This window comes from Heteronotia binoei, chromosome 5 (genome assembly GCF_032191835.1).
Source record: "Heteronotia binoei isolate CCM8104 ecotype False Entrance Well chromosome 5, APGP_CSIRO_Hbin_v1, whole genome shotgun sequence".
Classification (NCBI taxonomy): Eukaryota; Metazoa; Chordata; class Lepidosauria; order Squamata; family Gekkonidae; genus Heteronotia; species Heteronotia binoei.
Genome location: NC_083227.1, coordinates 170086158 through 170107061, shown reverse-complemented (window position 1 = coordinate 170107061; position 20904 = coordinate 170086158). Strand labels below are relative to the sequence as shown.

Genomic DNA, 20904 nt, shown 5'->3' with positions numbered 1-20904 from the left:
TCAGCTTTTCAACTGGATTTTGCCAGTTCCCCCAGTCAAATCCAGTTGGAAAGTGCATTGAAAGTCAGTTGAAAGAGCATTATTTAATGTGTGTGATTGCAGCCTTAGTCTGTCAACAGCAGTAGAAAAGGGTAAGAGTCCAGTAACGTCTTAAAGAGTAACAAAATTTGTGGTAGGATATAAACTTTCATGAGTCTGAAGAAGTGAGCAGTGACTCACAAAAGCTCATACCCTACCACAAATTGTATTAGTTTTTAAGGTGCTACTGGTCTCTTACTCTTTTATATTATAAGTCTCAAATTCCCTCTGGAAAGATCTGGCAGCTGGCCGCTAACAAGCTCATCCTGCCACCCAATGAACTTGGTTCCAGGAGAGACAGGAAGGCAATGGGTGGCACAAGGAGGGCTGATGTGGAGATTACACAGCTCCCCTCCTTAACCCCTGGCCATTCTGGAGTCTTTAAAAGCGTCTCCTGGTCCAGACTCAGCAGGCGGCTTCTGTAAATGTGGTCTCCCCAGACCCCTCTCTGCCCACAGCCTGCCATTGCCATGGCAACACAAAAAGCCTGTTTGTTCTTCAACACGAGCCTAAAGAGCTAGTCTTGGACACCGGTTGAGACAACAGTCAGGGTCTTGCAGTCCAAAGAGGAATCAGATAAGGAACTGGAATGTCCAACATGGCACCTCTTTGCTGTCACATGAAATAGACAGCTCACTGGGCAAAACATTCAGCCACGCTGTGGGGATTTGTCAGCTGACCAAAATTTCTCAGCAGCTTAAATCTAAAGTATGTATTATGAATTTTGTGTGAGAAGTAGCCAACTGAAATTTAACTCAGAGTAAAAAGGAGTTGCTGAGTGGTCTCAGTTGCCATGGGAACTACAGAGAAAGTGAAAGGGGGACAATTGAAACCTGTTAGCTGTGGAGAGATCTGTCTGAAACTAGTGGAAGATATGTGAAAGCTGAAAAGATCCTTCCTGAAAATCCAGAGGGAGGCATGGAGGAGCCCAGAAAAAGGACCCAGCATCAACACATGGTGTACATTCACACTACACCAACTAATGCATTTTACATCCAGATTTTTGCTATTCTCACACAGTAAAAATCTGGATATAAAATGCATTAGTTAGTGTAGTATGAATGCACTCATGGAGGCTGAGAAGAGAAGGCCCTCACCAGAATCCAGAAGCTGTAAAAGGAATTCTCACTCTCAAAATAAATTTAACCTCTGTTGTGTAAGCTTCCAGAAGTGTGTTCTTTTCTAGATAGAATCCATTTGGTGTCTTTACAAAATAAAAAGAAAAAATGGCAGAAATCTATATAAATTAAGGTTTGAATATTTTACCTGAGGGAGTAGTACCAACAAAAATACCACATGTATTTTTCTCACAAGCCCTGCACCTACTCATACAATAGAACTATTTTTCAAGACAGCTCAGTTCTTCCACACAGCTAAACTACAGCAAGCAGGTGCTCCTTCAGTCAGCTTCCCCAAAGTCTGCGCAAGTCATGGCAGGACCAGATCTCCAAGTCATATTCAAATCTCCTCCTTACAGATAAATCAAACTGATTTAAATCACTAGTCAGTAAGACTTGATTTAAGTCGTAGTTTTCTGCATAAAGACTCATTTTTGCTGGTATAGCCTTAATATTCACAATTAGATGAAGATTTCATTTTTAGAATAACAACTCTTCATATATAAAACTATTGATTTTAATACTATTAGAAACACATTATAGATAGGTAATTATGAAATTATTGTGAGGTGAATTATCTCCAGTTTAATAGATTAATCATTACCTTAATAATAATAATTTAAATCATTTTATTCAACTAAAACAATAACATTATAGCATATGTTTGCTTAAACATCCATGTTTGTTAACTGATGTGGTAAACAAAATATATATATTTTAAAAAACATAAAATGTTAGCCCAAGCCTACATATGAAAAACTTAAATACTGTCCTCTTTAGCTCACTCGTCATCTTCATCTTCTTTTTTCATAACCTGGAAAAGAAAAACAAGCTTTCCTGCTTTGTTGGGTCCCAAACGATTTCTCAGTTTAGAATGAATGAGCCCAAAGGAAGAGACTATTCTTGCTATGCCTGCAGAAGAAGCTACTGCTGTTAAAAGTGAAATCCTTATTTGAATAGTCTCTAAATCCAAGTGCTTAAGTGACTTCCACCAGTCCACTGGTGTGACTTTCTTTAAAACATCTTCAGCAAACATATGTTTCTTGAATGGTTCCCCCTTAGCACTGAAGTTTATTAAAGTTGGCATTACAGATGGATGATTGCTGGATACCCATGTCATAGCTAACTCCTCTTCCTCAGCACTTAAGTTTTGACCCTGGTACCGCATATTGACAATATCTGCCAGAAAATGAGCTGGAGAGAGTGCTCGTCCCATTCTTTTTTTTAATGCTTGTAATTTAATTCTGTCAATAAGTACTCACTCAGTTCCTTCCAAATTTCAACAGCATCAGCAATAAAATAGCTGTTTTTCTGTATTTTGTTTAAAGCTTCAGAAATGGGTTTCAGGATGCTCAGCATATGTTCAACATCTCTCTTAAGCCCAATGCTGAGGATTTTGGCCGTGACAGTGCCATCTATTTTATCTCGATTTTGTTCACAAATTGCCATCAGAATAGGCCAGTTCTTGATATACTGCTCAAAACAGTCCACCACAGAGTTCCATCTAACATCTTGTGGGAGCGTTAGCTTGGTTCCACCCACTCTTTTCAGAGCTGCTGCAGCAAAATGATTGTTACGGAAGTATTTAGCAATATCAACAACATTAGACTTTATTTCGGGAACACTGAAGTCTTTGGCGAGGAGGTACAGCAAATGAGCACTGCAACCCTATGTTATTAGCTTTGTATTCCCTTCCTGCTCTTCTAAATTTCTTCTCATCTTGGATACATCTGCAGCATTGTCTGTGACCAAACTGCGTACTAGACATCTGAATTTTTTTTCACATGTTGTTATAGCTTTTGCTGCCACTTCTTCCTGTGTGTGCATTTCCTGACGTATCAATTATTTGTGCAAGGAAGACTTTCCCTTCTTCTGTTGTTATACAAGCACATACAACTGGATCATTGTGGACATTACTCTACCCATCAAGACTTAGGTTAACAATTTTACCCTCCAGAGCTGTTGCACATTGCTCCATTTCTCTATCAAACACTTTATCCAGCAGTTTCCCTGCAACATCTGCTCTGCTGGGTGGACTGTATCCTGGTCTCAGTGACTGAACCATATTAATGAAGTGTGGGTTCTCAGTCAGACGGAAAGACGAGTTTGTTGCATAAACAAACTGGGCAGTTTTTTAGTCAATTAACTCTTTTTCTAATCTGCTGGTTTAATCAAAAACGTATCTATGGTGGTTCCAGGAGGGAAGGGTTTTTTCTTTCTTTTAGGTGATAAACTGCGGGTGTCTGATGATGATGTCTATGGTGCAATTGAAACACTATCCTGGATAGATAACTCTGAAACTGTAGAACAGGAGGATGGTGATCTTGAAGGTGGAGAGTTTCCAGAATCCTTAGTGTTGAAGATGAATTCCCCTGAACAACAACAAAAAAATCAATGCTGTTGTTTTATTATTTATACAATTTCTGCTTATTGTATTCATTGCTATGCAGCACTTCCCAAAAAGGAATATTTGCTTTTCTTCATAACTGTATCAAAGTGACAGTAACATGCAGTAATAATAAGAAATATAATTTTGCTCAAACGTGACAATTCAAGGCACTCTTTAAGAAATATGATTAAATAAAAACGTTTACCAACCTGAAGATCCTGCCTGTTCAAACATGTTTCTGTTGTCATCTTCATCATAGCACTTCTCATGACGTTGCCTCATTCGGGCCACCAGGCCTTGCATTTCTTTGTTGCAGTGTTTCCAATAGGTAGAGGAACTTCATTAAAATATTCCCAAAATGGGTCTCGTTTACGGCCTGCTGCCATTATAGGTTTTCTCCTCCAGGGAAGGAATAACGTGATAAACCTCGGATTAGACACACAAAAGATCCAAAGTCTTGTGGAGTATTTTGCTCAAAAAGTTTCACTTTCATTTTTACTGCTTGCCCCTCCCTCCTCACTTAAGTTTCTTCTTATGCAAATCTATTCCACTCCAAGCAATCTTTTTCTATTCATTGAACTTTTTGAAACTTCTGTGTACATAGGTTTGTAGAACAATGAGATGAAGGTCTTTTTCTCAACTCTGCTCATTTTATAACATTTTTGCTGTATAGAAGAGGCATGTGATCTCTGCAGACACAAATTACAGTTTTGAGAACTGCAAAACCAAGCATCTGTGTTCTGTGATAATATCTTGTAGACGGAGAAACTGCCCAGTAATCTTACAGAAACCTCTGGAAGAGCATGACATTGTGAATGGATTAATAGGATTTATTACCAAAAAATTTAAACATTGTATGAATATACAGCCCTATGCTTCAGAATTAAAAACTAATCCTTATTTCAAGTTGGAATAACCTTTGGAAGATAAGATATTTTCCTCAAAAAGCATTTTATTTAAAAATATATAAATTTAAAAAATCTGATTTAAATAAAAAATATCCGATTTAAATTTTAAAAACCTGATTTAAATTTAAAAAATCATTTTTAAATATTTTTTTAAATCATTGATTTTTATCCACCCTTCCCTTAGACCCACACAAAATGCAGCAGGCATGCTTGCTTTCCTTTTCCAGCTGGGGTGCATTTATAGTACTTAAAAATGAAACTTTGTGGGCACAGGATGTTTTTAAGACATGCTGTGACGGAAGAGCCCAGACCAGGGATCATTGGCACAATTCCTTGTAGTCCTAGCAGATAATGTGTTCATTGGGAAGAAAGAATCATTGGGGGAAAAGTATCTTCCACTTTACTAGGGAGGAAGGAGGCATTCTGGGAGACAGATAGCACAAACCATGATTTTAGTACAGAATGTTCATCTGTTAAACACTCCCTCTTAATCTTGGGCAGTATGAGGACACCCAGGGGTAACTAGGTCCCAAAGAAGAAAGCCTCTTCTTTCAGCACTCGGAGCCAAGCCCTGGCACCCTGTCCCTGCATGCTGACATCCGGGGAAGAAAACTTAGTTTCTATACCTCTCCCCTGGGACAGTGAATCACCAACATTGTCTGTGTACGTCACTCAAAATTCTGTGACTCAACCCTTACCCGAGGCCTGTGCAGGAAGCAATAGCAGGCCTACAACTGTATGCCAGAATCCAATGTCTGAAGTCTGCTTGGGACACTGGAAACAGAAGACAATCACACACACATCCAAGCAAAGAAGAAAACAGTTTTTTCCCACCACAGCTCACTGAAGAGAATTTGAATAAAGTCTTCAGCATAGAACAGCCACAGAGTAGAGCAGAATTCAGGAAATCTTCCAGTTTCCCACATTCCTTCCATGGGTTCCTGGGTTTATTCCTAGTATTGATGGGTTCACATATTCTTTCTCTGGTATGCCATCTTCACAGTTTCTAGAGCCCTGCTTTGCTATGCATGGCATGGAAGACAAGCCATGAGCTGGAAACATTTACTGAAATCTTGTAAGCAACATGAGATCAGTACTTGGAACACATGCAGGCCCACACTAAAACCATTTTCACATGGGTGATTTGACCCAAATGTAATGCCATTGGTATGGAAGGGAGGATTTCTTTCTTCCCAACAGCATCATGGTGCTTACATTCACCACAGGGTTTTCCTTGACTTTGCTCTCTTTCCCAGACTTGTTTTACTGAATCTACTTGTTTTACTGCAGGAAAGATCACAGCAAAGCCAAGTGTGGGAAACAGGGTTGCAAACTCCCAGGTCCCACTGTTTGCTGCTGCTGCTGTAAGCGGCAATGGAAGAAAAATTTAAATGAAAAATAAGGCCTTGTCTACTTACAGGAAGTTCTTGCCATAGAGTTCTGGGTGATTCCTAGAACTACTTGGAAGTGCTAAATGTTAGTTCTAGGAATTGGCAGAAGCTCTATGGTAAGAATTTCCTGTAAGTAGATGAGGTTCTATTTTTCTTTTTAATCCCCTCTCTGGATATCGCCCCTGCCCCCGCAACCTTTTTGTTCTAGGAAAGATTGAGTTTTCCTGGTCCTGCCCCCACAACAGAAATGTTTCCTACTCACAATAAAACCATTCAACCCCCCCCCCCCCACATAAGCCATAAGGGGACTTTTTTGAGGGCTTAACAATTATTGGCAGCTGGCATATTGATATAACGATATATCCATTACAGATTTAAAACACACCTCAGAAAAGCTCCTCCCCTGGCGTGTGAGTAGGAATGGCCATCATGGGGACTGGGGCATACAAAATTAGGGAAACGGCTGCCATAACAGGGACTTTGGCTATATTTGTTGGAACTGCCCACTACCTGTATCTGGTAATTGTCAACTGGATTACTTTTTAGGTTTTTGCTCTTATCGATGTTCCATGGTTTTTACTGTAATTGTATTTTTTTAGTCAGTGCTATCTTAATATTTAGATGCCTTTTATGGTATGTTATTGTTAAATGTTTTATTGTAAACTGCTCCAAGATCACACAGGAGATGATGCAGCACAAAAATGTAAAAATAAAAATATATACATAGGCAGCAATAGCAATGCTGGTGATCCCATAGAGAAGTGTTGCTGTGTGGAAAAGATCTAAATATTCAAATAGAACATGTGTGCCCCCCTCTCAACCAAAACACACGTCCATTTGGGTTAGTTGCTATGCAACCCCAAACAAAAATAGATAACAAACATTAATATTAAGTCAACGGCCAGTAGGAAGAACCCCTCACAGGAGTAAACCATGTTGCCCCTGCAGCACTTTGTGTAGCAGGAGACTGCAGTGTTCTTTTCTCCTACTCCTCATTTCCCAGCCAGCAACAGCATTTCCAAGTGTTAGATCTGCAAATATCACTCAAAGAGTAAGAATTATTACCTAGCTTTGCTTGTTGCCATTATACCAGACAGAGGAGAAGAGAGAGAAATTTGTGAGTGTGGGATTCTCCTGCAGGATTAAACAGCAGGGAAATACAAATAGGGATTCTGAAAATAAACCCCCCTATCATATGAAATTTGGGTCTTGAATTCCAATCTGACCCTAAAGTCCTTCTCTTTTATTGACCTGTAATGCAGCCAAAGTATTCCTCAGTTACATCATTTCTTGGGGTGAGGAAAACTGAACATTTGCTTCCCCCCACCCCCTTTTCTTTGTATTCTAGCAATTTTTTAAATTAAGAAAATTATAAATGAAGAGTTTGCACTGCAGAACATGTAATGCCACAGCTTTCAGCAGCCAATGCAGGTTTAAATCCCATATATCAGATGGGAGTGGGGAGTATTAAATTTAGCTCACTGCTTTATCTACTGAACAGCTAACCAAGGAAATTTTAATCTTTCTGAAAGGCTCCATAGATGAAGAAAATGTAATAGTGGCAACATAACCAGGAAATTCAAAATAAGCAATGCGGAAAGGGTTAATAAGCCTCGTATTTCACCAACTGCATCACAAGCTATTCCTCCACACCAGGTTACCTGAGTGCACTTCAAGAGTCTACACATAAAAAGCTGGCACTGAAATTATACTGAAAGACAAAAAGACAACTCACAAACTATAAGCCTATCACATCTTTGGAAAGATGGAAGGACAACAGGGAACATACACTATCTAAGTGCAAACATTCAGAAGCAATGCCATCAGAATCCTCCAAAAAACCTGATTATGTCAGTCCTAGAGAAAATGGCTAGGATAGATCCAACTGCTTCACAGATTAGCAAACCAGAACTCCAAGAAACACAGTCCCAAAGGAGGTACATAGATGGCTGACCCCTTTGTGCTCCAATACAAACAGGAATTCTGTGTTTTGAAGCATAAAAGGGGTATTTGTGCAAAATCCTTTATTCTCTAAAAATCTTTTCTAATAGCTATGCAAAACAATTTACAGGATGAGGCAATTATACTACTGACACATACAGTTCTCAGACCTTCTTGCATAGTTCAGATTCTGCAGCATATGAAGGAAACTGGTTTATGTTTGGAAATATATACACCAAATCTGCATTCAAATATCACATCAAGCCGACACTATGACGAATGTGCACAAACACTGCTTATTGTCATGTTTGCACATGTTCCTTGCTCCTCTTTTTTTCACCCAGAGAACTATGGCGAAATCCTGATCTGGAATGAACATTAATTAATCCCAGCTTCAGAGAGGAGAGAAAACTAACTTCCACTAACTAGGATGAGTTTATACTAAGACAGGATTCCTTTGCTGTGCTCTGCTCAAGAACATACAACAGCCCAGCAACAAGTCAGTTTTGAACACATTCAATCTTAATGTCAGCTTGAAAGGGAAACAACACAGTCCAAATCAAACAATCAAGCTTGTTCTGATATACCAAATTATTTTAAATTATTTTATGTTAGCAGTTACCATGAACAGATTCCGGAGAGCATGGGGGTATGAATCTTTTAAATAAATCAACAAGAAACAAGCTAAAGTGTGAAGAGTGGAGCAGCTTGTTTCATTCTGGACCATGGATATAAATATGGACGTTCAGAATCAGACTATTCTGAAAGATAACGAATCCTGAATCGAATCCTGATTAGAGAAAGAAACCTCAGATAGCATTGTTTTGAATATTTATGTATTGTTTAAATTACATGAAGCTAATTTTATCCAGTTACTATGGCTCTTACACTGCTGATCAAGATAAATCATGCAATAAAGCAAACTGGAGGCAAATATTTTCAAAGAGCAGGAAGTAGATTGAAAGTGGGGCTGCTGCTTGTGATATGCACAATAACCCCCATAGTTGCCCTAAGAAAGTAAGCAGATGGTGCAGGTTGTTGTATGAGTTTATACGTTGCATGAATTTTCTTTGGTAAAACTGCAGAGTGTATAGAAACAATCCAAATTATTAGAACTTACTTTTGGCTAGCACAATATTGATAATTTTGGTTTTTCTACTCTCTTTCTCTCTGTCTGCATCTTCCCAGCTTGACAGCAGTTTGCCAGGTTGATTATGCCTTTTTTTTAAAAAATTGTGACTTTGCAAAGTTGTATTCTTTGCTTGAGCTGCTTTGCATTAGGTTTGCTTTTTGCAGTGGATTCTTGTGTTTGACATTGCCATGGATTCTCTGAGAATCATTTCTCTGATTCTACATTTGCTAGGCTTGCAACAAAGTTTCTCTTTGGTTTGGCTTGGGTAATTCTTGAGTTGCATCTTGACATGGATTCTTGGGTTTTACATTTTTCTCTATAGGAATTAAGGAGGATGGCTAAAGGCTCCTTGTCCAGGGGTCCAGAGAATTGAACCTCTTAGTCCAATTCATTTGAAAATTAGCAGTTATCTAAAGGACAGGCACCAGCAGCTCTGCAGCAATTCTGGAGCTTTAAAAATAGCCCCACCCTAACCCCAGACAGATTCCCCATGGTGAATAACAGCCTAAAAACATCAGAATCCTGAAGGAAAAAAACTCAGATTCAAATACCAACCTCATATTTGGAATCCAAGAAAATGGGAATGCTAGTATCTTTCAGCTCCCTGATACCTGGATCCCAAAAAATTCTATGTCCTATTTAATGTATCTCAAAGTTTCTCAAAATTCCCCACCCATTTTCCCTATGGTTTTAAGGTATCCAGGAATTTTAGATCTCTGTTCTTCTGCCCTCTATGACAATCAGAAGCATGAAGGAAAGCAGATACAGAAGAGGACAAGGATCCTATACATTTAACCCCTATGTAGCAGGGAGAAATTTATCAAATGCAGCTCTTCTCACTCCTGCATGACACTACAGCTGTCAAAACTGTTAAACTTACAGGAACCCTATCTTTCCTTGCATCTGTCCACCTTACAAACAGGCATACATGGTCAAAAAATATAAAAGCCAAGAGGCACAAATTGTTATTATAAATGTCAAATTAGAATCTGTATTCTGTTTCATGACCATGGATGTTTTCAGTTGCCCACCCTCCACCACACACACACACTTTAGTTTTAATCTTAGTTTTATTCAGAAAATACACACAATCTTACCTATCATACCAGCTCACATTTTGGTTTCCATCCGTCCACTCTCCCCCCACCATAAAGTTCCTTCTTACAATTTCTTTGTGGTACCTCTAATTCCTCAAGCAAGCCTACTGGCATCCCTCTGAAACAAATGTAGCAAGCCCTAATACAAGACCCGCCTTCTTCACCAAGACACATCACAAGGGGGGGGGGGAGAAATAGAAAAAACCAAAATGGGAACCACCCATTGTCCACTTCTTGGCATCACAGAGACTACAGAAGCCAAAAAGTGACCATCCCTGTAAGAGGCCTCTTTACAGGTGTTTAGTGGGGGGGAAGGAGAGGCAGGTGTTTTTTTCCCCCTTCAGCTCTGGGCACTCCCAGGTTGCCTCACCCAACCTGTCCAACAGGTTTCAGACCTCGCTGCCAGGAGCTCCCTTCCCTTTTCTTCCCCTTTCCTAAATCCCTTGCAGAACACATTCTAAATTCCTCAGAAACCCCACTAGCACTGCTGAGCCATTGAAGGCTTGGCTTAGTGCCCATTTCTGTGTCAGACAGTGGTGCTTTAGCTATGGAACAGGGCTTTCAGTCGACTGGTAGTGTTTTTGTGTCCTGGCACATCCCATCCAGGGATCCAGGCCAGGTGTGGGGCCTCCCGGTGATTCACCTGTTCTTGGCGTGGCAGCTGCAGGCAGATCCACCAGTCCTGGATTCCAGCACAGGCAGCTAGGAACTTGCTGTATTAGTTCTTACACCTGCTAGCTGGAAAGGCAACTGTGAGGGACTCAGGCAGAGGCTTTACTAGGGAGGGCGACCACTTTAAATTTCTCCCTGGTCACCTTCCCTCAGTCCCTCAGCAACACTCACAGAAATCCCGTCAGAGCTATTAATAATTGGCACCAGATGGTTTTAAAGTTAAAACCACAAAATATTTATTAAGGAACAAAAAGGCAAGGGAGAGGGATGAAATAATATTGATTATGACTATTCACTATTAAAAAGGTAAATCAGTTGGCAGCTGGTTGGCAGAATAATTCAATTACAGAAAGTAGAGATTTTTCAGGCTGAGGCAAAAATATAACAAGACTTTGGCAGAATATCTTTAAAATAAACAATAAACCAGGCAGGTTTCAGAGTCCCACTAGACTCTACTTCACACAGGCTGTATGTGCCTTCTGGGCATTCAGAATGCTGTTTCTTCAGATGTTTTACCCTAACTGAGGCAGTGCTAAATCCTATAAATAACAAACTTCAATCACTCTTCCACACACACATAGAGAACTCTGATTGGTGTCAGTATTCTCCCTCACAGACCCTTTCACACTAGCTCTCTTCCAGGACTTTCACCCTTCTATACCGATGCGTCTCAGCCTCACAGCTAGTCAGTCCTCAGGTCTGAGTCTTGGGTACCTCTGCTGACCCCCAGAATCCAGTTCTCCCCTCAGTGTGTATTTGTGTGATCTAGTTTGCACATGGAGATTGCCTGATGCACTGGCAAAATCTCCCTCAGAGAGTTTCAAACCATCTGAAAACTCCCTCAGTCCACTCAGCTCTGTCTCCCACAAGAAGCTCAGCCTCTCTGGCCACTCTCAGCCCCTCGTCCAGTTGGTTTTACAACTGCCTAGCCTAAGCCCACTGTCTTCACTTCAGACTGGTATACTGAAGACTTCTCTCGAAAGCCCCCTGGCTAAGACTAAATATCCTGAGGTGGTTTTCTGCTGAGCAAACCTCCAAAGGATACTTTTCCGTTGCTTGGGCAGCATTCCAACCAATCGCTGCAATCGCTTAGCTATTCAGGCTAAGGGCCTGAGTCCGTCACATGTCCCACCCTTTAAGAACATTGTGCATGGGTAAAGTTAACATACTTTTCCCAAAACAATGGGTAAATGCATTACAATAAACCAAATCCTTTTTGCAGGATTTCAAACACACCAAAAATATCCATAACACTATATAAACACATTGCAATACACTCTTATAAAAATCAGACTTACCAAACACTATATACAAAGTTTTTAGGTTTTCTTTCTCATGCAATCATATGGTTACTACTGCATTCTAGATAATGCATCTGCAATTACGTTTTCTTTACCTTATACTCTATAAACAATATTATCGTATTAAAATACATTATAGAAAACCATATAATCACAGTACTATTCAGTTAACTTGTCTCTGTAGCAGTATTAACTGCTTAACCTCTTATGATTGAATGCTAGAAAAACTAGTTGCATGAAACAATTTGTCTTTTTTTATTATTATTCACTTCACTTATACATGTTACATTAGAAATTTTCTGGTCTCCTTCGTCTGGTTCTTCCTGGGCTCTTGTGTATTTCAAAGGCAAGCTATGTTGGCTGTTTTCTTGTAACTGTCCTTGAAGAACTAAGTTAACATCTTCTCCACACCTTGCTGGAGCCTTTAGTCCTGTTGAGTCTGCTCTTGTTGGTAGCAATAGGGCAACACTTTTCCCAGCAGAAAGTTCTTTCTGGTCACTGACGTCTGGACCTTTCCTCTTCTGATGATCCTTCAGATGCAACGTTCTTGTAGAGGCCAGTACACTGGAGTACAGTCTGCTGGATCTAGCTGTGGTTAGAGAAGAGGCTTGTTCCGGTGGAGTGATGGGGGTGTCTATCCTGGAATTACTGTCCCTGTTCGAATATTCCATCTTCTTGTCAGAGTTTGTACCTGACCCAAGTGACAAAGGCAGTTTTATTTCACAACTAGGCAAAACAGTCTCTTCTTCCCTCAGACTTTGCTTTCCCAGTATGGCATCCTCTGGAGAAGTATGGGGTGTGGAAGCAGCTACTTGTGTCAGACTCTGAAAAAAGTTCCTGGAGAATATTTCCAGTCCATGACTCTACAATGCTTAACCACACATCTTCCGGCTTCTTTGGACAAAGTTCATCACAGCCTTTATACATAGCATCATCTTGGGGTTTCTCTTTACAGTTGTCATGCATAACTGGAACACTTTGGTTGTCATCTGGCTCCCTTTCATCCAAGCCATCAGAAGCTGGCAGTTCACTGAAGAGGGAAGCAATCTCCACAGCTTCATCTGCAGCTGATGCAGGGCAAGAATTTTGAAGACTTTTTGTCTTCCTCCTGTCTATCAAGGTTTGCCCTTTGACATTGTTTAGCTAGGCACTCAGCTGCTGGCACATTCTGCACCCAAGTTTCACCATCTCCAGCTCTGGGTTCATCTAGTGTAAGCTGTTGCAATTGTGATTGTTCAACTAATACTATCTACTGTAGTGAAGCTTCAGGCCTACTGCTGGTAGCTACATTAATTTTCAATTTCTTTTCCTCCTTTACATGACCTGCCAGATCATTTCCCACTAACAGGAGTGTATCAAGGTCTTCCCAAACCCCCATGATCCATGTTCCATGGAAGTTTTTATATCTAATCGGAACCTCGGCAAGTGCCACAACAAAGGTTGGCCCAACAATTCCTTTAATCATGCATGTTTGCCCAGGCAGATATTGGGTCTTCTGCACTAGATGGGGCTTTATTAAGGTTATTTCTGCTCCAGTATCCCTCCATCCCTGGATAGCATATCCATTAACATGTATAGTCTTTAGATAGTCTGGATTTACTTCTTCTGGGGCCCTCCGTACATGCCATACTCTAGCTGTTTGTTATGGCTCATTTTCAATTGTATCTCTAGGGACTTCTGGACTGTCTGTATCTGTATGTGCACACTGGCATTTCATAACTCTGACAGTCTTTGGTGACTCTGGGGCTTTTCCTCTCTCCAGTTTAGGACAAAATCTTATTTATTTATTTATATTTAAACTTATATCCCGCCCTTCTCACCGAAGTGTCTCAGGGCGGCTTACAACATAATAATTTACACAGATTCAATTTAAAAGCATTTACAGATACAATTTAATAAAATAATTTAATTATTTTAATAAAACAATTAAAATAAAACCAGCGGTCTGTATGTGCATTTTATTCCATTCAGAAGGTATCCTCATTGTCAGTTAGATGTTATAGGCCTGCCGGAAGAGGGCTGTCTTACAGGCCCTGCGGAACTGCCCTAGGTCCCGCAGGGCCCGCACCTCCTCCGGCAGCTGGTTCCACCAGTAAGGTGCCGTTATTGAGAAGGCCCGGTCCCTGGTGGATTTTAGACGGGCCTCCTTTGGCCCGGGGATTACCAGCAGGTTTTGTGAACCCGACCGTAGTACTCTCTGGGGAACGTGTGGGGAGAGACGGTCCCTAAGGTAGGCAGGTCCTAGGCCATATAGGGCTTTAAAGGTAATGACCAACACCTTGTACTGGACTCGGAATGTTACTGGCAGCCAGTGCAGGTCCCGGAGCCCCGACCGTATGTGCTCCCATCTTGGGAGCCCTAATAGCAGCCGGGCAGCGGCGTTCTGCACTAGCTGCAGTTTCCGGGTCCGGCACAAGGGTAGCCCCATGTAGAGGGCATTACAGTAGTCCAGCCTTGAGGTGACCGTAGCATGAATCACTGTTGCTAGGTCGTCGCGCTCCAGGAAGGGGGCCAACTGCCTCGCCCGCCTAAGATGAAAGAAAGCGGACTTGGCAGTGGCTTCTTCCCATGTGCCCTTCTTGTTGCCAATTGTAGCACACTGTTGCCCCCCTTCTGACTTGTGGAGGACTAGCCCGCCTGGCAGGGTTGTTGTTTTTGGGCCTAGATTTTTCTGAGGGAGCCCACTCTTTGGGTTTTTTGGCTGGTGTCACCCACATAGACATACCCAAGTCCCCCTCTATCTCACCGAGGATGGTGGCTGCCTCCTCCACGGTTTTTAACTTTTTGTCCCTGAAGACCCATTTGAACTGAGGAGGAATCAGGCTGTAAAATTGTTCCAGCTTTATCAAGTTTCTTAGCTTCTCAAAGGTGGTTACCTTTCTGCCTTCCACCCACTTATTGAGGGCCCTGTCCAGTCTGCACCCCATCTGGGAATATGTCTCCCCAGACTTCCTTTTGATTTCACGGAAGGTTTTTCTGCTTTGTTCTGCCGTGAAACCAAATCTGACTCTGATCCTTTCCTTGAACAGTCATAATTTGATGTCTCATCGTCCCTCATCTCTGAGTATATCTCACTCAGGCCACCACAGATCTGAGGGCACAAATAAAGCATCCTGTCCCCATCAGCAATGCGCAGATCATGGCATGTCCTCTCAAAACTAAAGAGGAATGCCTCCACATCATCTCCTTTATTGTACTTGGGAAACTTTTTCTGTTCTGCAAGAGGCCTGTCCCTGTGAGGACTGGGGAATTCTGCCCGATTTCTTTGATTTTGAGTTCATATAACTCTTTTTCTTGTTCTCTCTGCCTTTCTCTCTCCTCCTATTCTGCCCGCATTTTGGCCATTTGTAACTGATGTTCTCTTTCTGCCTTTTCTCTCTCGAATTCAAGTTTCTCTCTCTCTAATCTCTCCATTCTCTCAGACTCTCTCTCAGCTGCTTCACTTCTGGCTCTTTCATTCTGTATTCTCATTCTTTCTAAATCCTGACTGGGGTTCTCCCCAGCAGCTGCCTCCTCAGGCTGGCCATCATCTCCCTTTGCTTTTCCCACATGTTGTGGTGGTGCCTTTCTGACAGGAATTTCTCAACAATAGTTCTGAGGTATAAAAATATAAATATTTGCTTTTATTTTCCGTGGGTATTTACGGGTCACGGCACTGCCACCAACTGTGAGGAAGTCAGTCAGAGGCTTTACTCAGGAGGGTGACCACTTTAAATTTCTCCCTGGTCACCTTCCCTCAGTCCCTCAGTAACACTCACAGAAATCCCATCAGAGCTATTAATAATTGGCACCAGACGGTTTTAAAGTTAAAACCACAAAATATTTATTAAGGAACAAAAGGCAAGGGAGAGGGATGAAATAATATTGATTATGACTATTCACTATTAAAAAGGTAAATCAGTTGGCAGCTGGTTGGCAGAATAATTCAATTACAGAGAGATTTTTCAGGCTGAGGTAAAAATATAACAAGACTTTGGCAGAATATCTTTAAAATAAACAATAAACCAGGCAGGTTTCAGAGTCCCACTAGACTCTACTTCACACAGGCTGTATGTGCCTTCTGGGCATTCAGAATGCTGTTTCTTCAGATGTTTTACCCTAACTGAGGCAGTGCTAAATCATATAAATAACAAACTTCAATCACTCTTCCACACACACATAGAGAACTCTGATTGGTGTCAGTATTCTCCCTCACAGACCCTTTCACACTAGCTATCTTCCAGGACTCACACCCCTCTATACCGATGCGTCTCAGCCTCACAGCTAGTCAGTCCTCTGCTGACCCCCAGAATCCAGTTCTCCCCTCAGTGTGTATTTGTGTGATCTAGTTTGCACATGGAGATTGCCTGATGCACTGGCAAAATCTCCCTCAGAGAGTTTCAAACCGTCTGAAAACTCCCTCTTTCAGACAGAGTCCGCTCAGCTCTGTCTCCCACAAGGAGCTCAGCCTCTCTGGCCGCTATCAGCCCCTCGTCCAGTTGGTTTTACAATTGCCCAGCCTAAGCCCACTGTCTTCACTTCAGACTGGTATACTGAAGACTTCTCTTGAAGACCCCCTGGCTAAGACTAAATATCCTGAGGTGATTTTATGCTGAGCAAACCTCTAAAGGATACTTTTCCGTTGCTTGGAAAACATTCCAGCCAATCACTGCAAGCCTGTTTCTCAGTTACTCAGGCTAAGGGCCTGAGTCCGTCATAGCAACTTAAGGAAGTCAGAGCAGGAACCCAGATCCAAAGAGCCCCATCCACATCAGATGAGGCAGAACTAGAAAATTTTCAGGTTGTATGACTCAACTCCTGACACTTTGGGCACATATGCAACCTACTGCTGAAATTATCATTTTGTCAAAGGCATCTACCAGACATGCTCCACACTGTGAACTTTGTCAGTGTAGTATGTTACCCAAACATGAAAGAAGCAGTAAGTACACTGCCAGAATTGGATCTAAACAGTACCTAGCAGCAGCAACATGCCTGTTCCCCCCACCCTTTAGTAGGGTACCTGACAAAAAGCACTATTTAAAGGAAGCAGAAAATAGACCTAAGGGATTTCAGGTCTATGGAGGCAACAAGCCTCCATGTGGACGGATCCTTATTACAACTTCCCAACAAAACAAGTAAGTTTTCTTTCAGACAATGTTTCTCATATCCCAATGGGCCTGTTTCAATACAGTCAAAGTGAACATTAAGTGGGTGTTTTTTCTCTCCCCCCCCTGCCGATTACAGAGCTGTTCATCATGCTTGTACCTCATCCTTCCCCCAAGGAATGCAGGGGCAGCCTTCATGGGGGTTCTCCTTCTTCAGCTTCACGCCCACCTTACAAGGTAGTTTAGGCCAAGAGACAAACAGTCAGCCAATTATCTTCATGGTTGAGGAGGGATTCAAACCCGTGTTCTCACAGTCCAAGTCCAGAACTCTTCACAGTCCACCAGACTAGTTGCAGTTGGATGGTATGGTCAAAGTATTCAGAGAACCCAGAGCAAACAGTGTCACAAACATCAGAAGTACACAGAGGATACCAAATCTGCACCTGTCAGCAGGAAGCGCTCCCAATTCCCACAGGTCCAAACATGCAGCAGTTGAGAAGAGTTCTTCAGTCTTTGCTCACTCCAGTGCCTGACACAGCATCTTGACCTTGGCAAGTCAAGGACAGTGTATATCTCTTTCTTCAAGTGCTACTAATACTCACCTCACATTATAGCCTATAAAGAGTTTCCAAGCCCCACACTCCCCACAACATCCTGGTACCTGTGAACAGAACTCATTGCTGTCTTGCTCAAATGCACAGAAAAATACTCCACAACAAAAATTTGTTGCTCCCAGACCGCACTGTTCTCTCAATGAATGACGCACACACCAAGCCCCAAACAGATTCAAAGTGCTAAATGTCATTGAGCCTGTAGCTCAAACTGTAAGGAAGCATCACTTACATGCAGGCAGCAATCCCATTGGAGTAAACAACACAGGTTCCACCATTCTCACAGGGCTTGTCACCATCCAAGCACTGTACAGCTGCAGGGAGAGGAGAAGAAGCTCAATTAGTGCATGTATAGCAGTGGAAGCAACAAAAATAACACTCAGATCATAGACACCAGCTCTCAACAGCTATGAGTCATGATAACTCAATGAAACCCTACTTGCTCCAGCTGCTGGGAACAGACAGATTGTTAACTTCATGTTATGAGCTTTCAGAGGCTTGGAAACAGCATAGTAGCCTGGATGGTGTAAGACCAGGAAGGCAATGCTTAAGTTGAATTCCAGCCCTTATCCCAGAATAAAAGGAAGAGACTTGTGTTGATCCTTTTGCCTTTCCATTCACCAATGGAATGTTCTCTCTTTTGCTTCATGTCAAGAACTGTATGTGCTTTATTCAAAAATAAACAAGGGAACAGCAATACCACAAAAAGCTCCACTGTTCCACCATAAAAGGTACTCCTTATCAATGATCAGGTATGGAACAGTTAACCGCCGTTAGTGTAAGGGTTCACAATGCACAACACAGAGAGACAGACACACACACACACACACAAACATGCTTCTGAGAGATGGAAGGGGGAAATGATGAGCAAATGGATTTCATCACAGAGCTGTGTGACACAAACATGAAAAAGACACTTCAGCAAAGCTATAAAGATGTCTGTGATGAAATATGAGCAAGATGAGAATTCTCATAAGCCCTAAGTAGGCTGACATTGGCTTAGTTGACACAACCTACTCTTACCCGGAACCTCAACCCCTGTATCACTCATACAGGGCATTGTATTGCTAATCTAAAAGTTATTCTTCCCAGTCAAGATACTTCAAAGGAAGAATCCAATGCTTTGAAGTCACTGAATTAGAATTCATTAACAAATTCAAGACCATTTACACCCTTCACCTGGGATTCCTCATTCAATATAGGTCACTATACATCCTGCATTTAGCTCTATACTTTTTTACTGTACCTAGATACTGTGCGTTAGATCTAAGGTTAATTCTACTTTGCCTATCTAACAACAACTGAAGGGGGCCCTCACCCACTCTGACTGAACTAAGTACTCTTCTGATTGGATTTTATTTCGAACCATTTGAGCTCCTCCCTGCCTTTCTGTTGAGACTATAGAAGCATCAGGCTAATCACACCGAACTTTGACATCTCTAGCCCACTCGGGGGCTGTTCTATGCCTTCCCAAACCCAATGAACCAATGAACCACTAATTGTTTGGGAAATTGAGAAAAATACAAAATGAAATTAACCACCAATCTGGGCAACCCAATGAACCGCAAACTGAACCAAACCACCATTTTCGCATTCTGTGCCCATCCCTAACATCAACACCAAGAACAACTCTAGATGCTAAGCAAGGTAAGTTCAGGTGAAGTACTCATGTCCGATTAAAGGAGCTTGACTCTCAGAAGCTCATACCCTGAAACTCTTGTTGGTCTCTATGGTGCTGCTGGACTCCACTGTAGTTCCCCACCTCTAAATTACAGCTGTGCCTGCAATTTATGCCAACCCTTATTAGAACAGATGACTACATTCCCTCACAAGCAGAAGCACATGTGAATCCATGACATCCTGGTCTAGTGCCATGCAAACACAAGGCCGCACCACACACAGCCAGAAGGGTAGGCAGCACCTCACAGAAGCAGCATTAGGCATTTCAGTGCAGCCATGAAGGGTGTGAGGACTGCAGGAACTACTCAAGACACCTGAACCCTATTCACTCCAAAGCAGAGTTCCCAGGATCCAGAACAAAAATTGTCAATGGAATTGCCCAGAGCTTCATTACATCTATCAAATGGCCTCAACAAAGACCCACAATATGGGCCAGCTTTACACAGATCACTACAAGCATACCCATCTGTGGCAAAGGGCAGCTCATATATTTTAAGACAAGTCTCAAAGCTTTACCATGCCCCACATATAAGAATGAGAGCCTAGCAGCACAGCGAAGAGTGGAGACTCTGCTGCCTTTAGTTACAACCCACAGGCATGAGTGGGTGGGAGGAGCTGAATAGTAAATTACTCAAACTAAGCCAAGCACGTTTCTTGATGGGGCCCAGGCTAGGGGAAAGAAACTGCAGGCACCCATCTCTGCCAGCTGTGTAAGCGAGGTGTTGAAGCACCCTGTGAAAGAATGGCAATTAAAACACCCATTCCAAAGAAACGCCTTCTGGCTCAAGAGATGCTCCTGGGCTTTCTGAAGGAGGGAAATGCAACTGAGGCTCCTGGAGAAGGCTGGAACTTTTCAGAGTAGAGAGAAGATGGAAGGAGAGGAGCCCAAGCATTTCACTCACTCTCAACTGTTTTCTAGAGACCCACTTACAGCAGAGTGCGTGCCCAGCACACAGATCAATTCCAGACAATGCCTCTCTCCCCTCCCCTCTGCCACCCCTTACTCTGTCGGCATGCGGAGCCAGAGATGGAAATACAGCAAAATGCATTCTCAGTAACCCCCTGCATGCACATGGCGTTAATATCCACACACATCCTAAGTGGACATTGGTGGTGTAGTTCACATCATCACCACAACTTAGACAAGATAACCCAAGGCCATTCAAGAATGGATTCTCCTGAGTGCACACACACACACACAAACCTTACTGAAATGTATAGACTATAGTTACATGCACAGAATGAAGCAGCATTCTCACACAGCCAGCAAGTACAGTAACACATAAGATGAAATTCCAAAATGCAAACACACTGGCCTATGCATGCATGGACACAGATTGTATCACAGTCCCATCAAGACAGAGATCCCTATGGAGCCCTAGGTCACAAAATGAAATTTCAAAATGCTCATTGCCTTGCAGCTCCCAATATGTTGAGACATACAACACACTGCATATGTTAACAGGCACACATGTAATCTCACAGAAGAACATACATTC

General features: G+C 42.0%; 1 protein-coding gene across 1 annotated transcript in view; it reads right to left on the bottom strand.

Annotated features, from left to right (window-relative positions):
- LOC132572077 (neurogenic locus notch homolog protein 3-like) overlaps nt 1-20904 on the bottom strand; it is a 115411-nt gene that overhangs the window by 78470 nt on the left and 16037 nt on the right. Inside the window, exon 2 of the mRNA XM_060238866.1 lies at nt 17958-18039. Within this exon, the coding sequence (XP_060094849.1) occupies nt 17958-18039 (82 nt within the window). The remainder of the gene's footprint in view (nt 1-17957; nt 18040-20904) is intronic.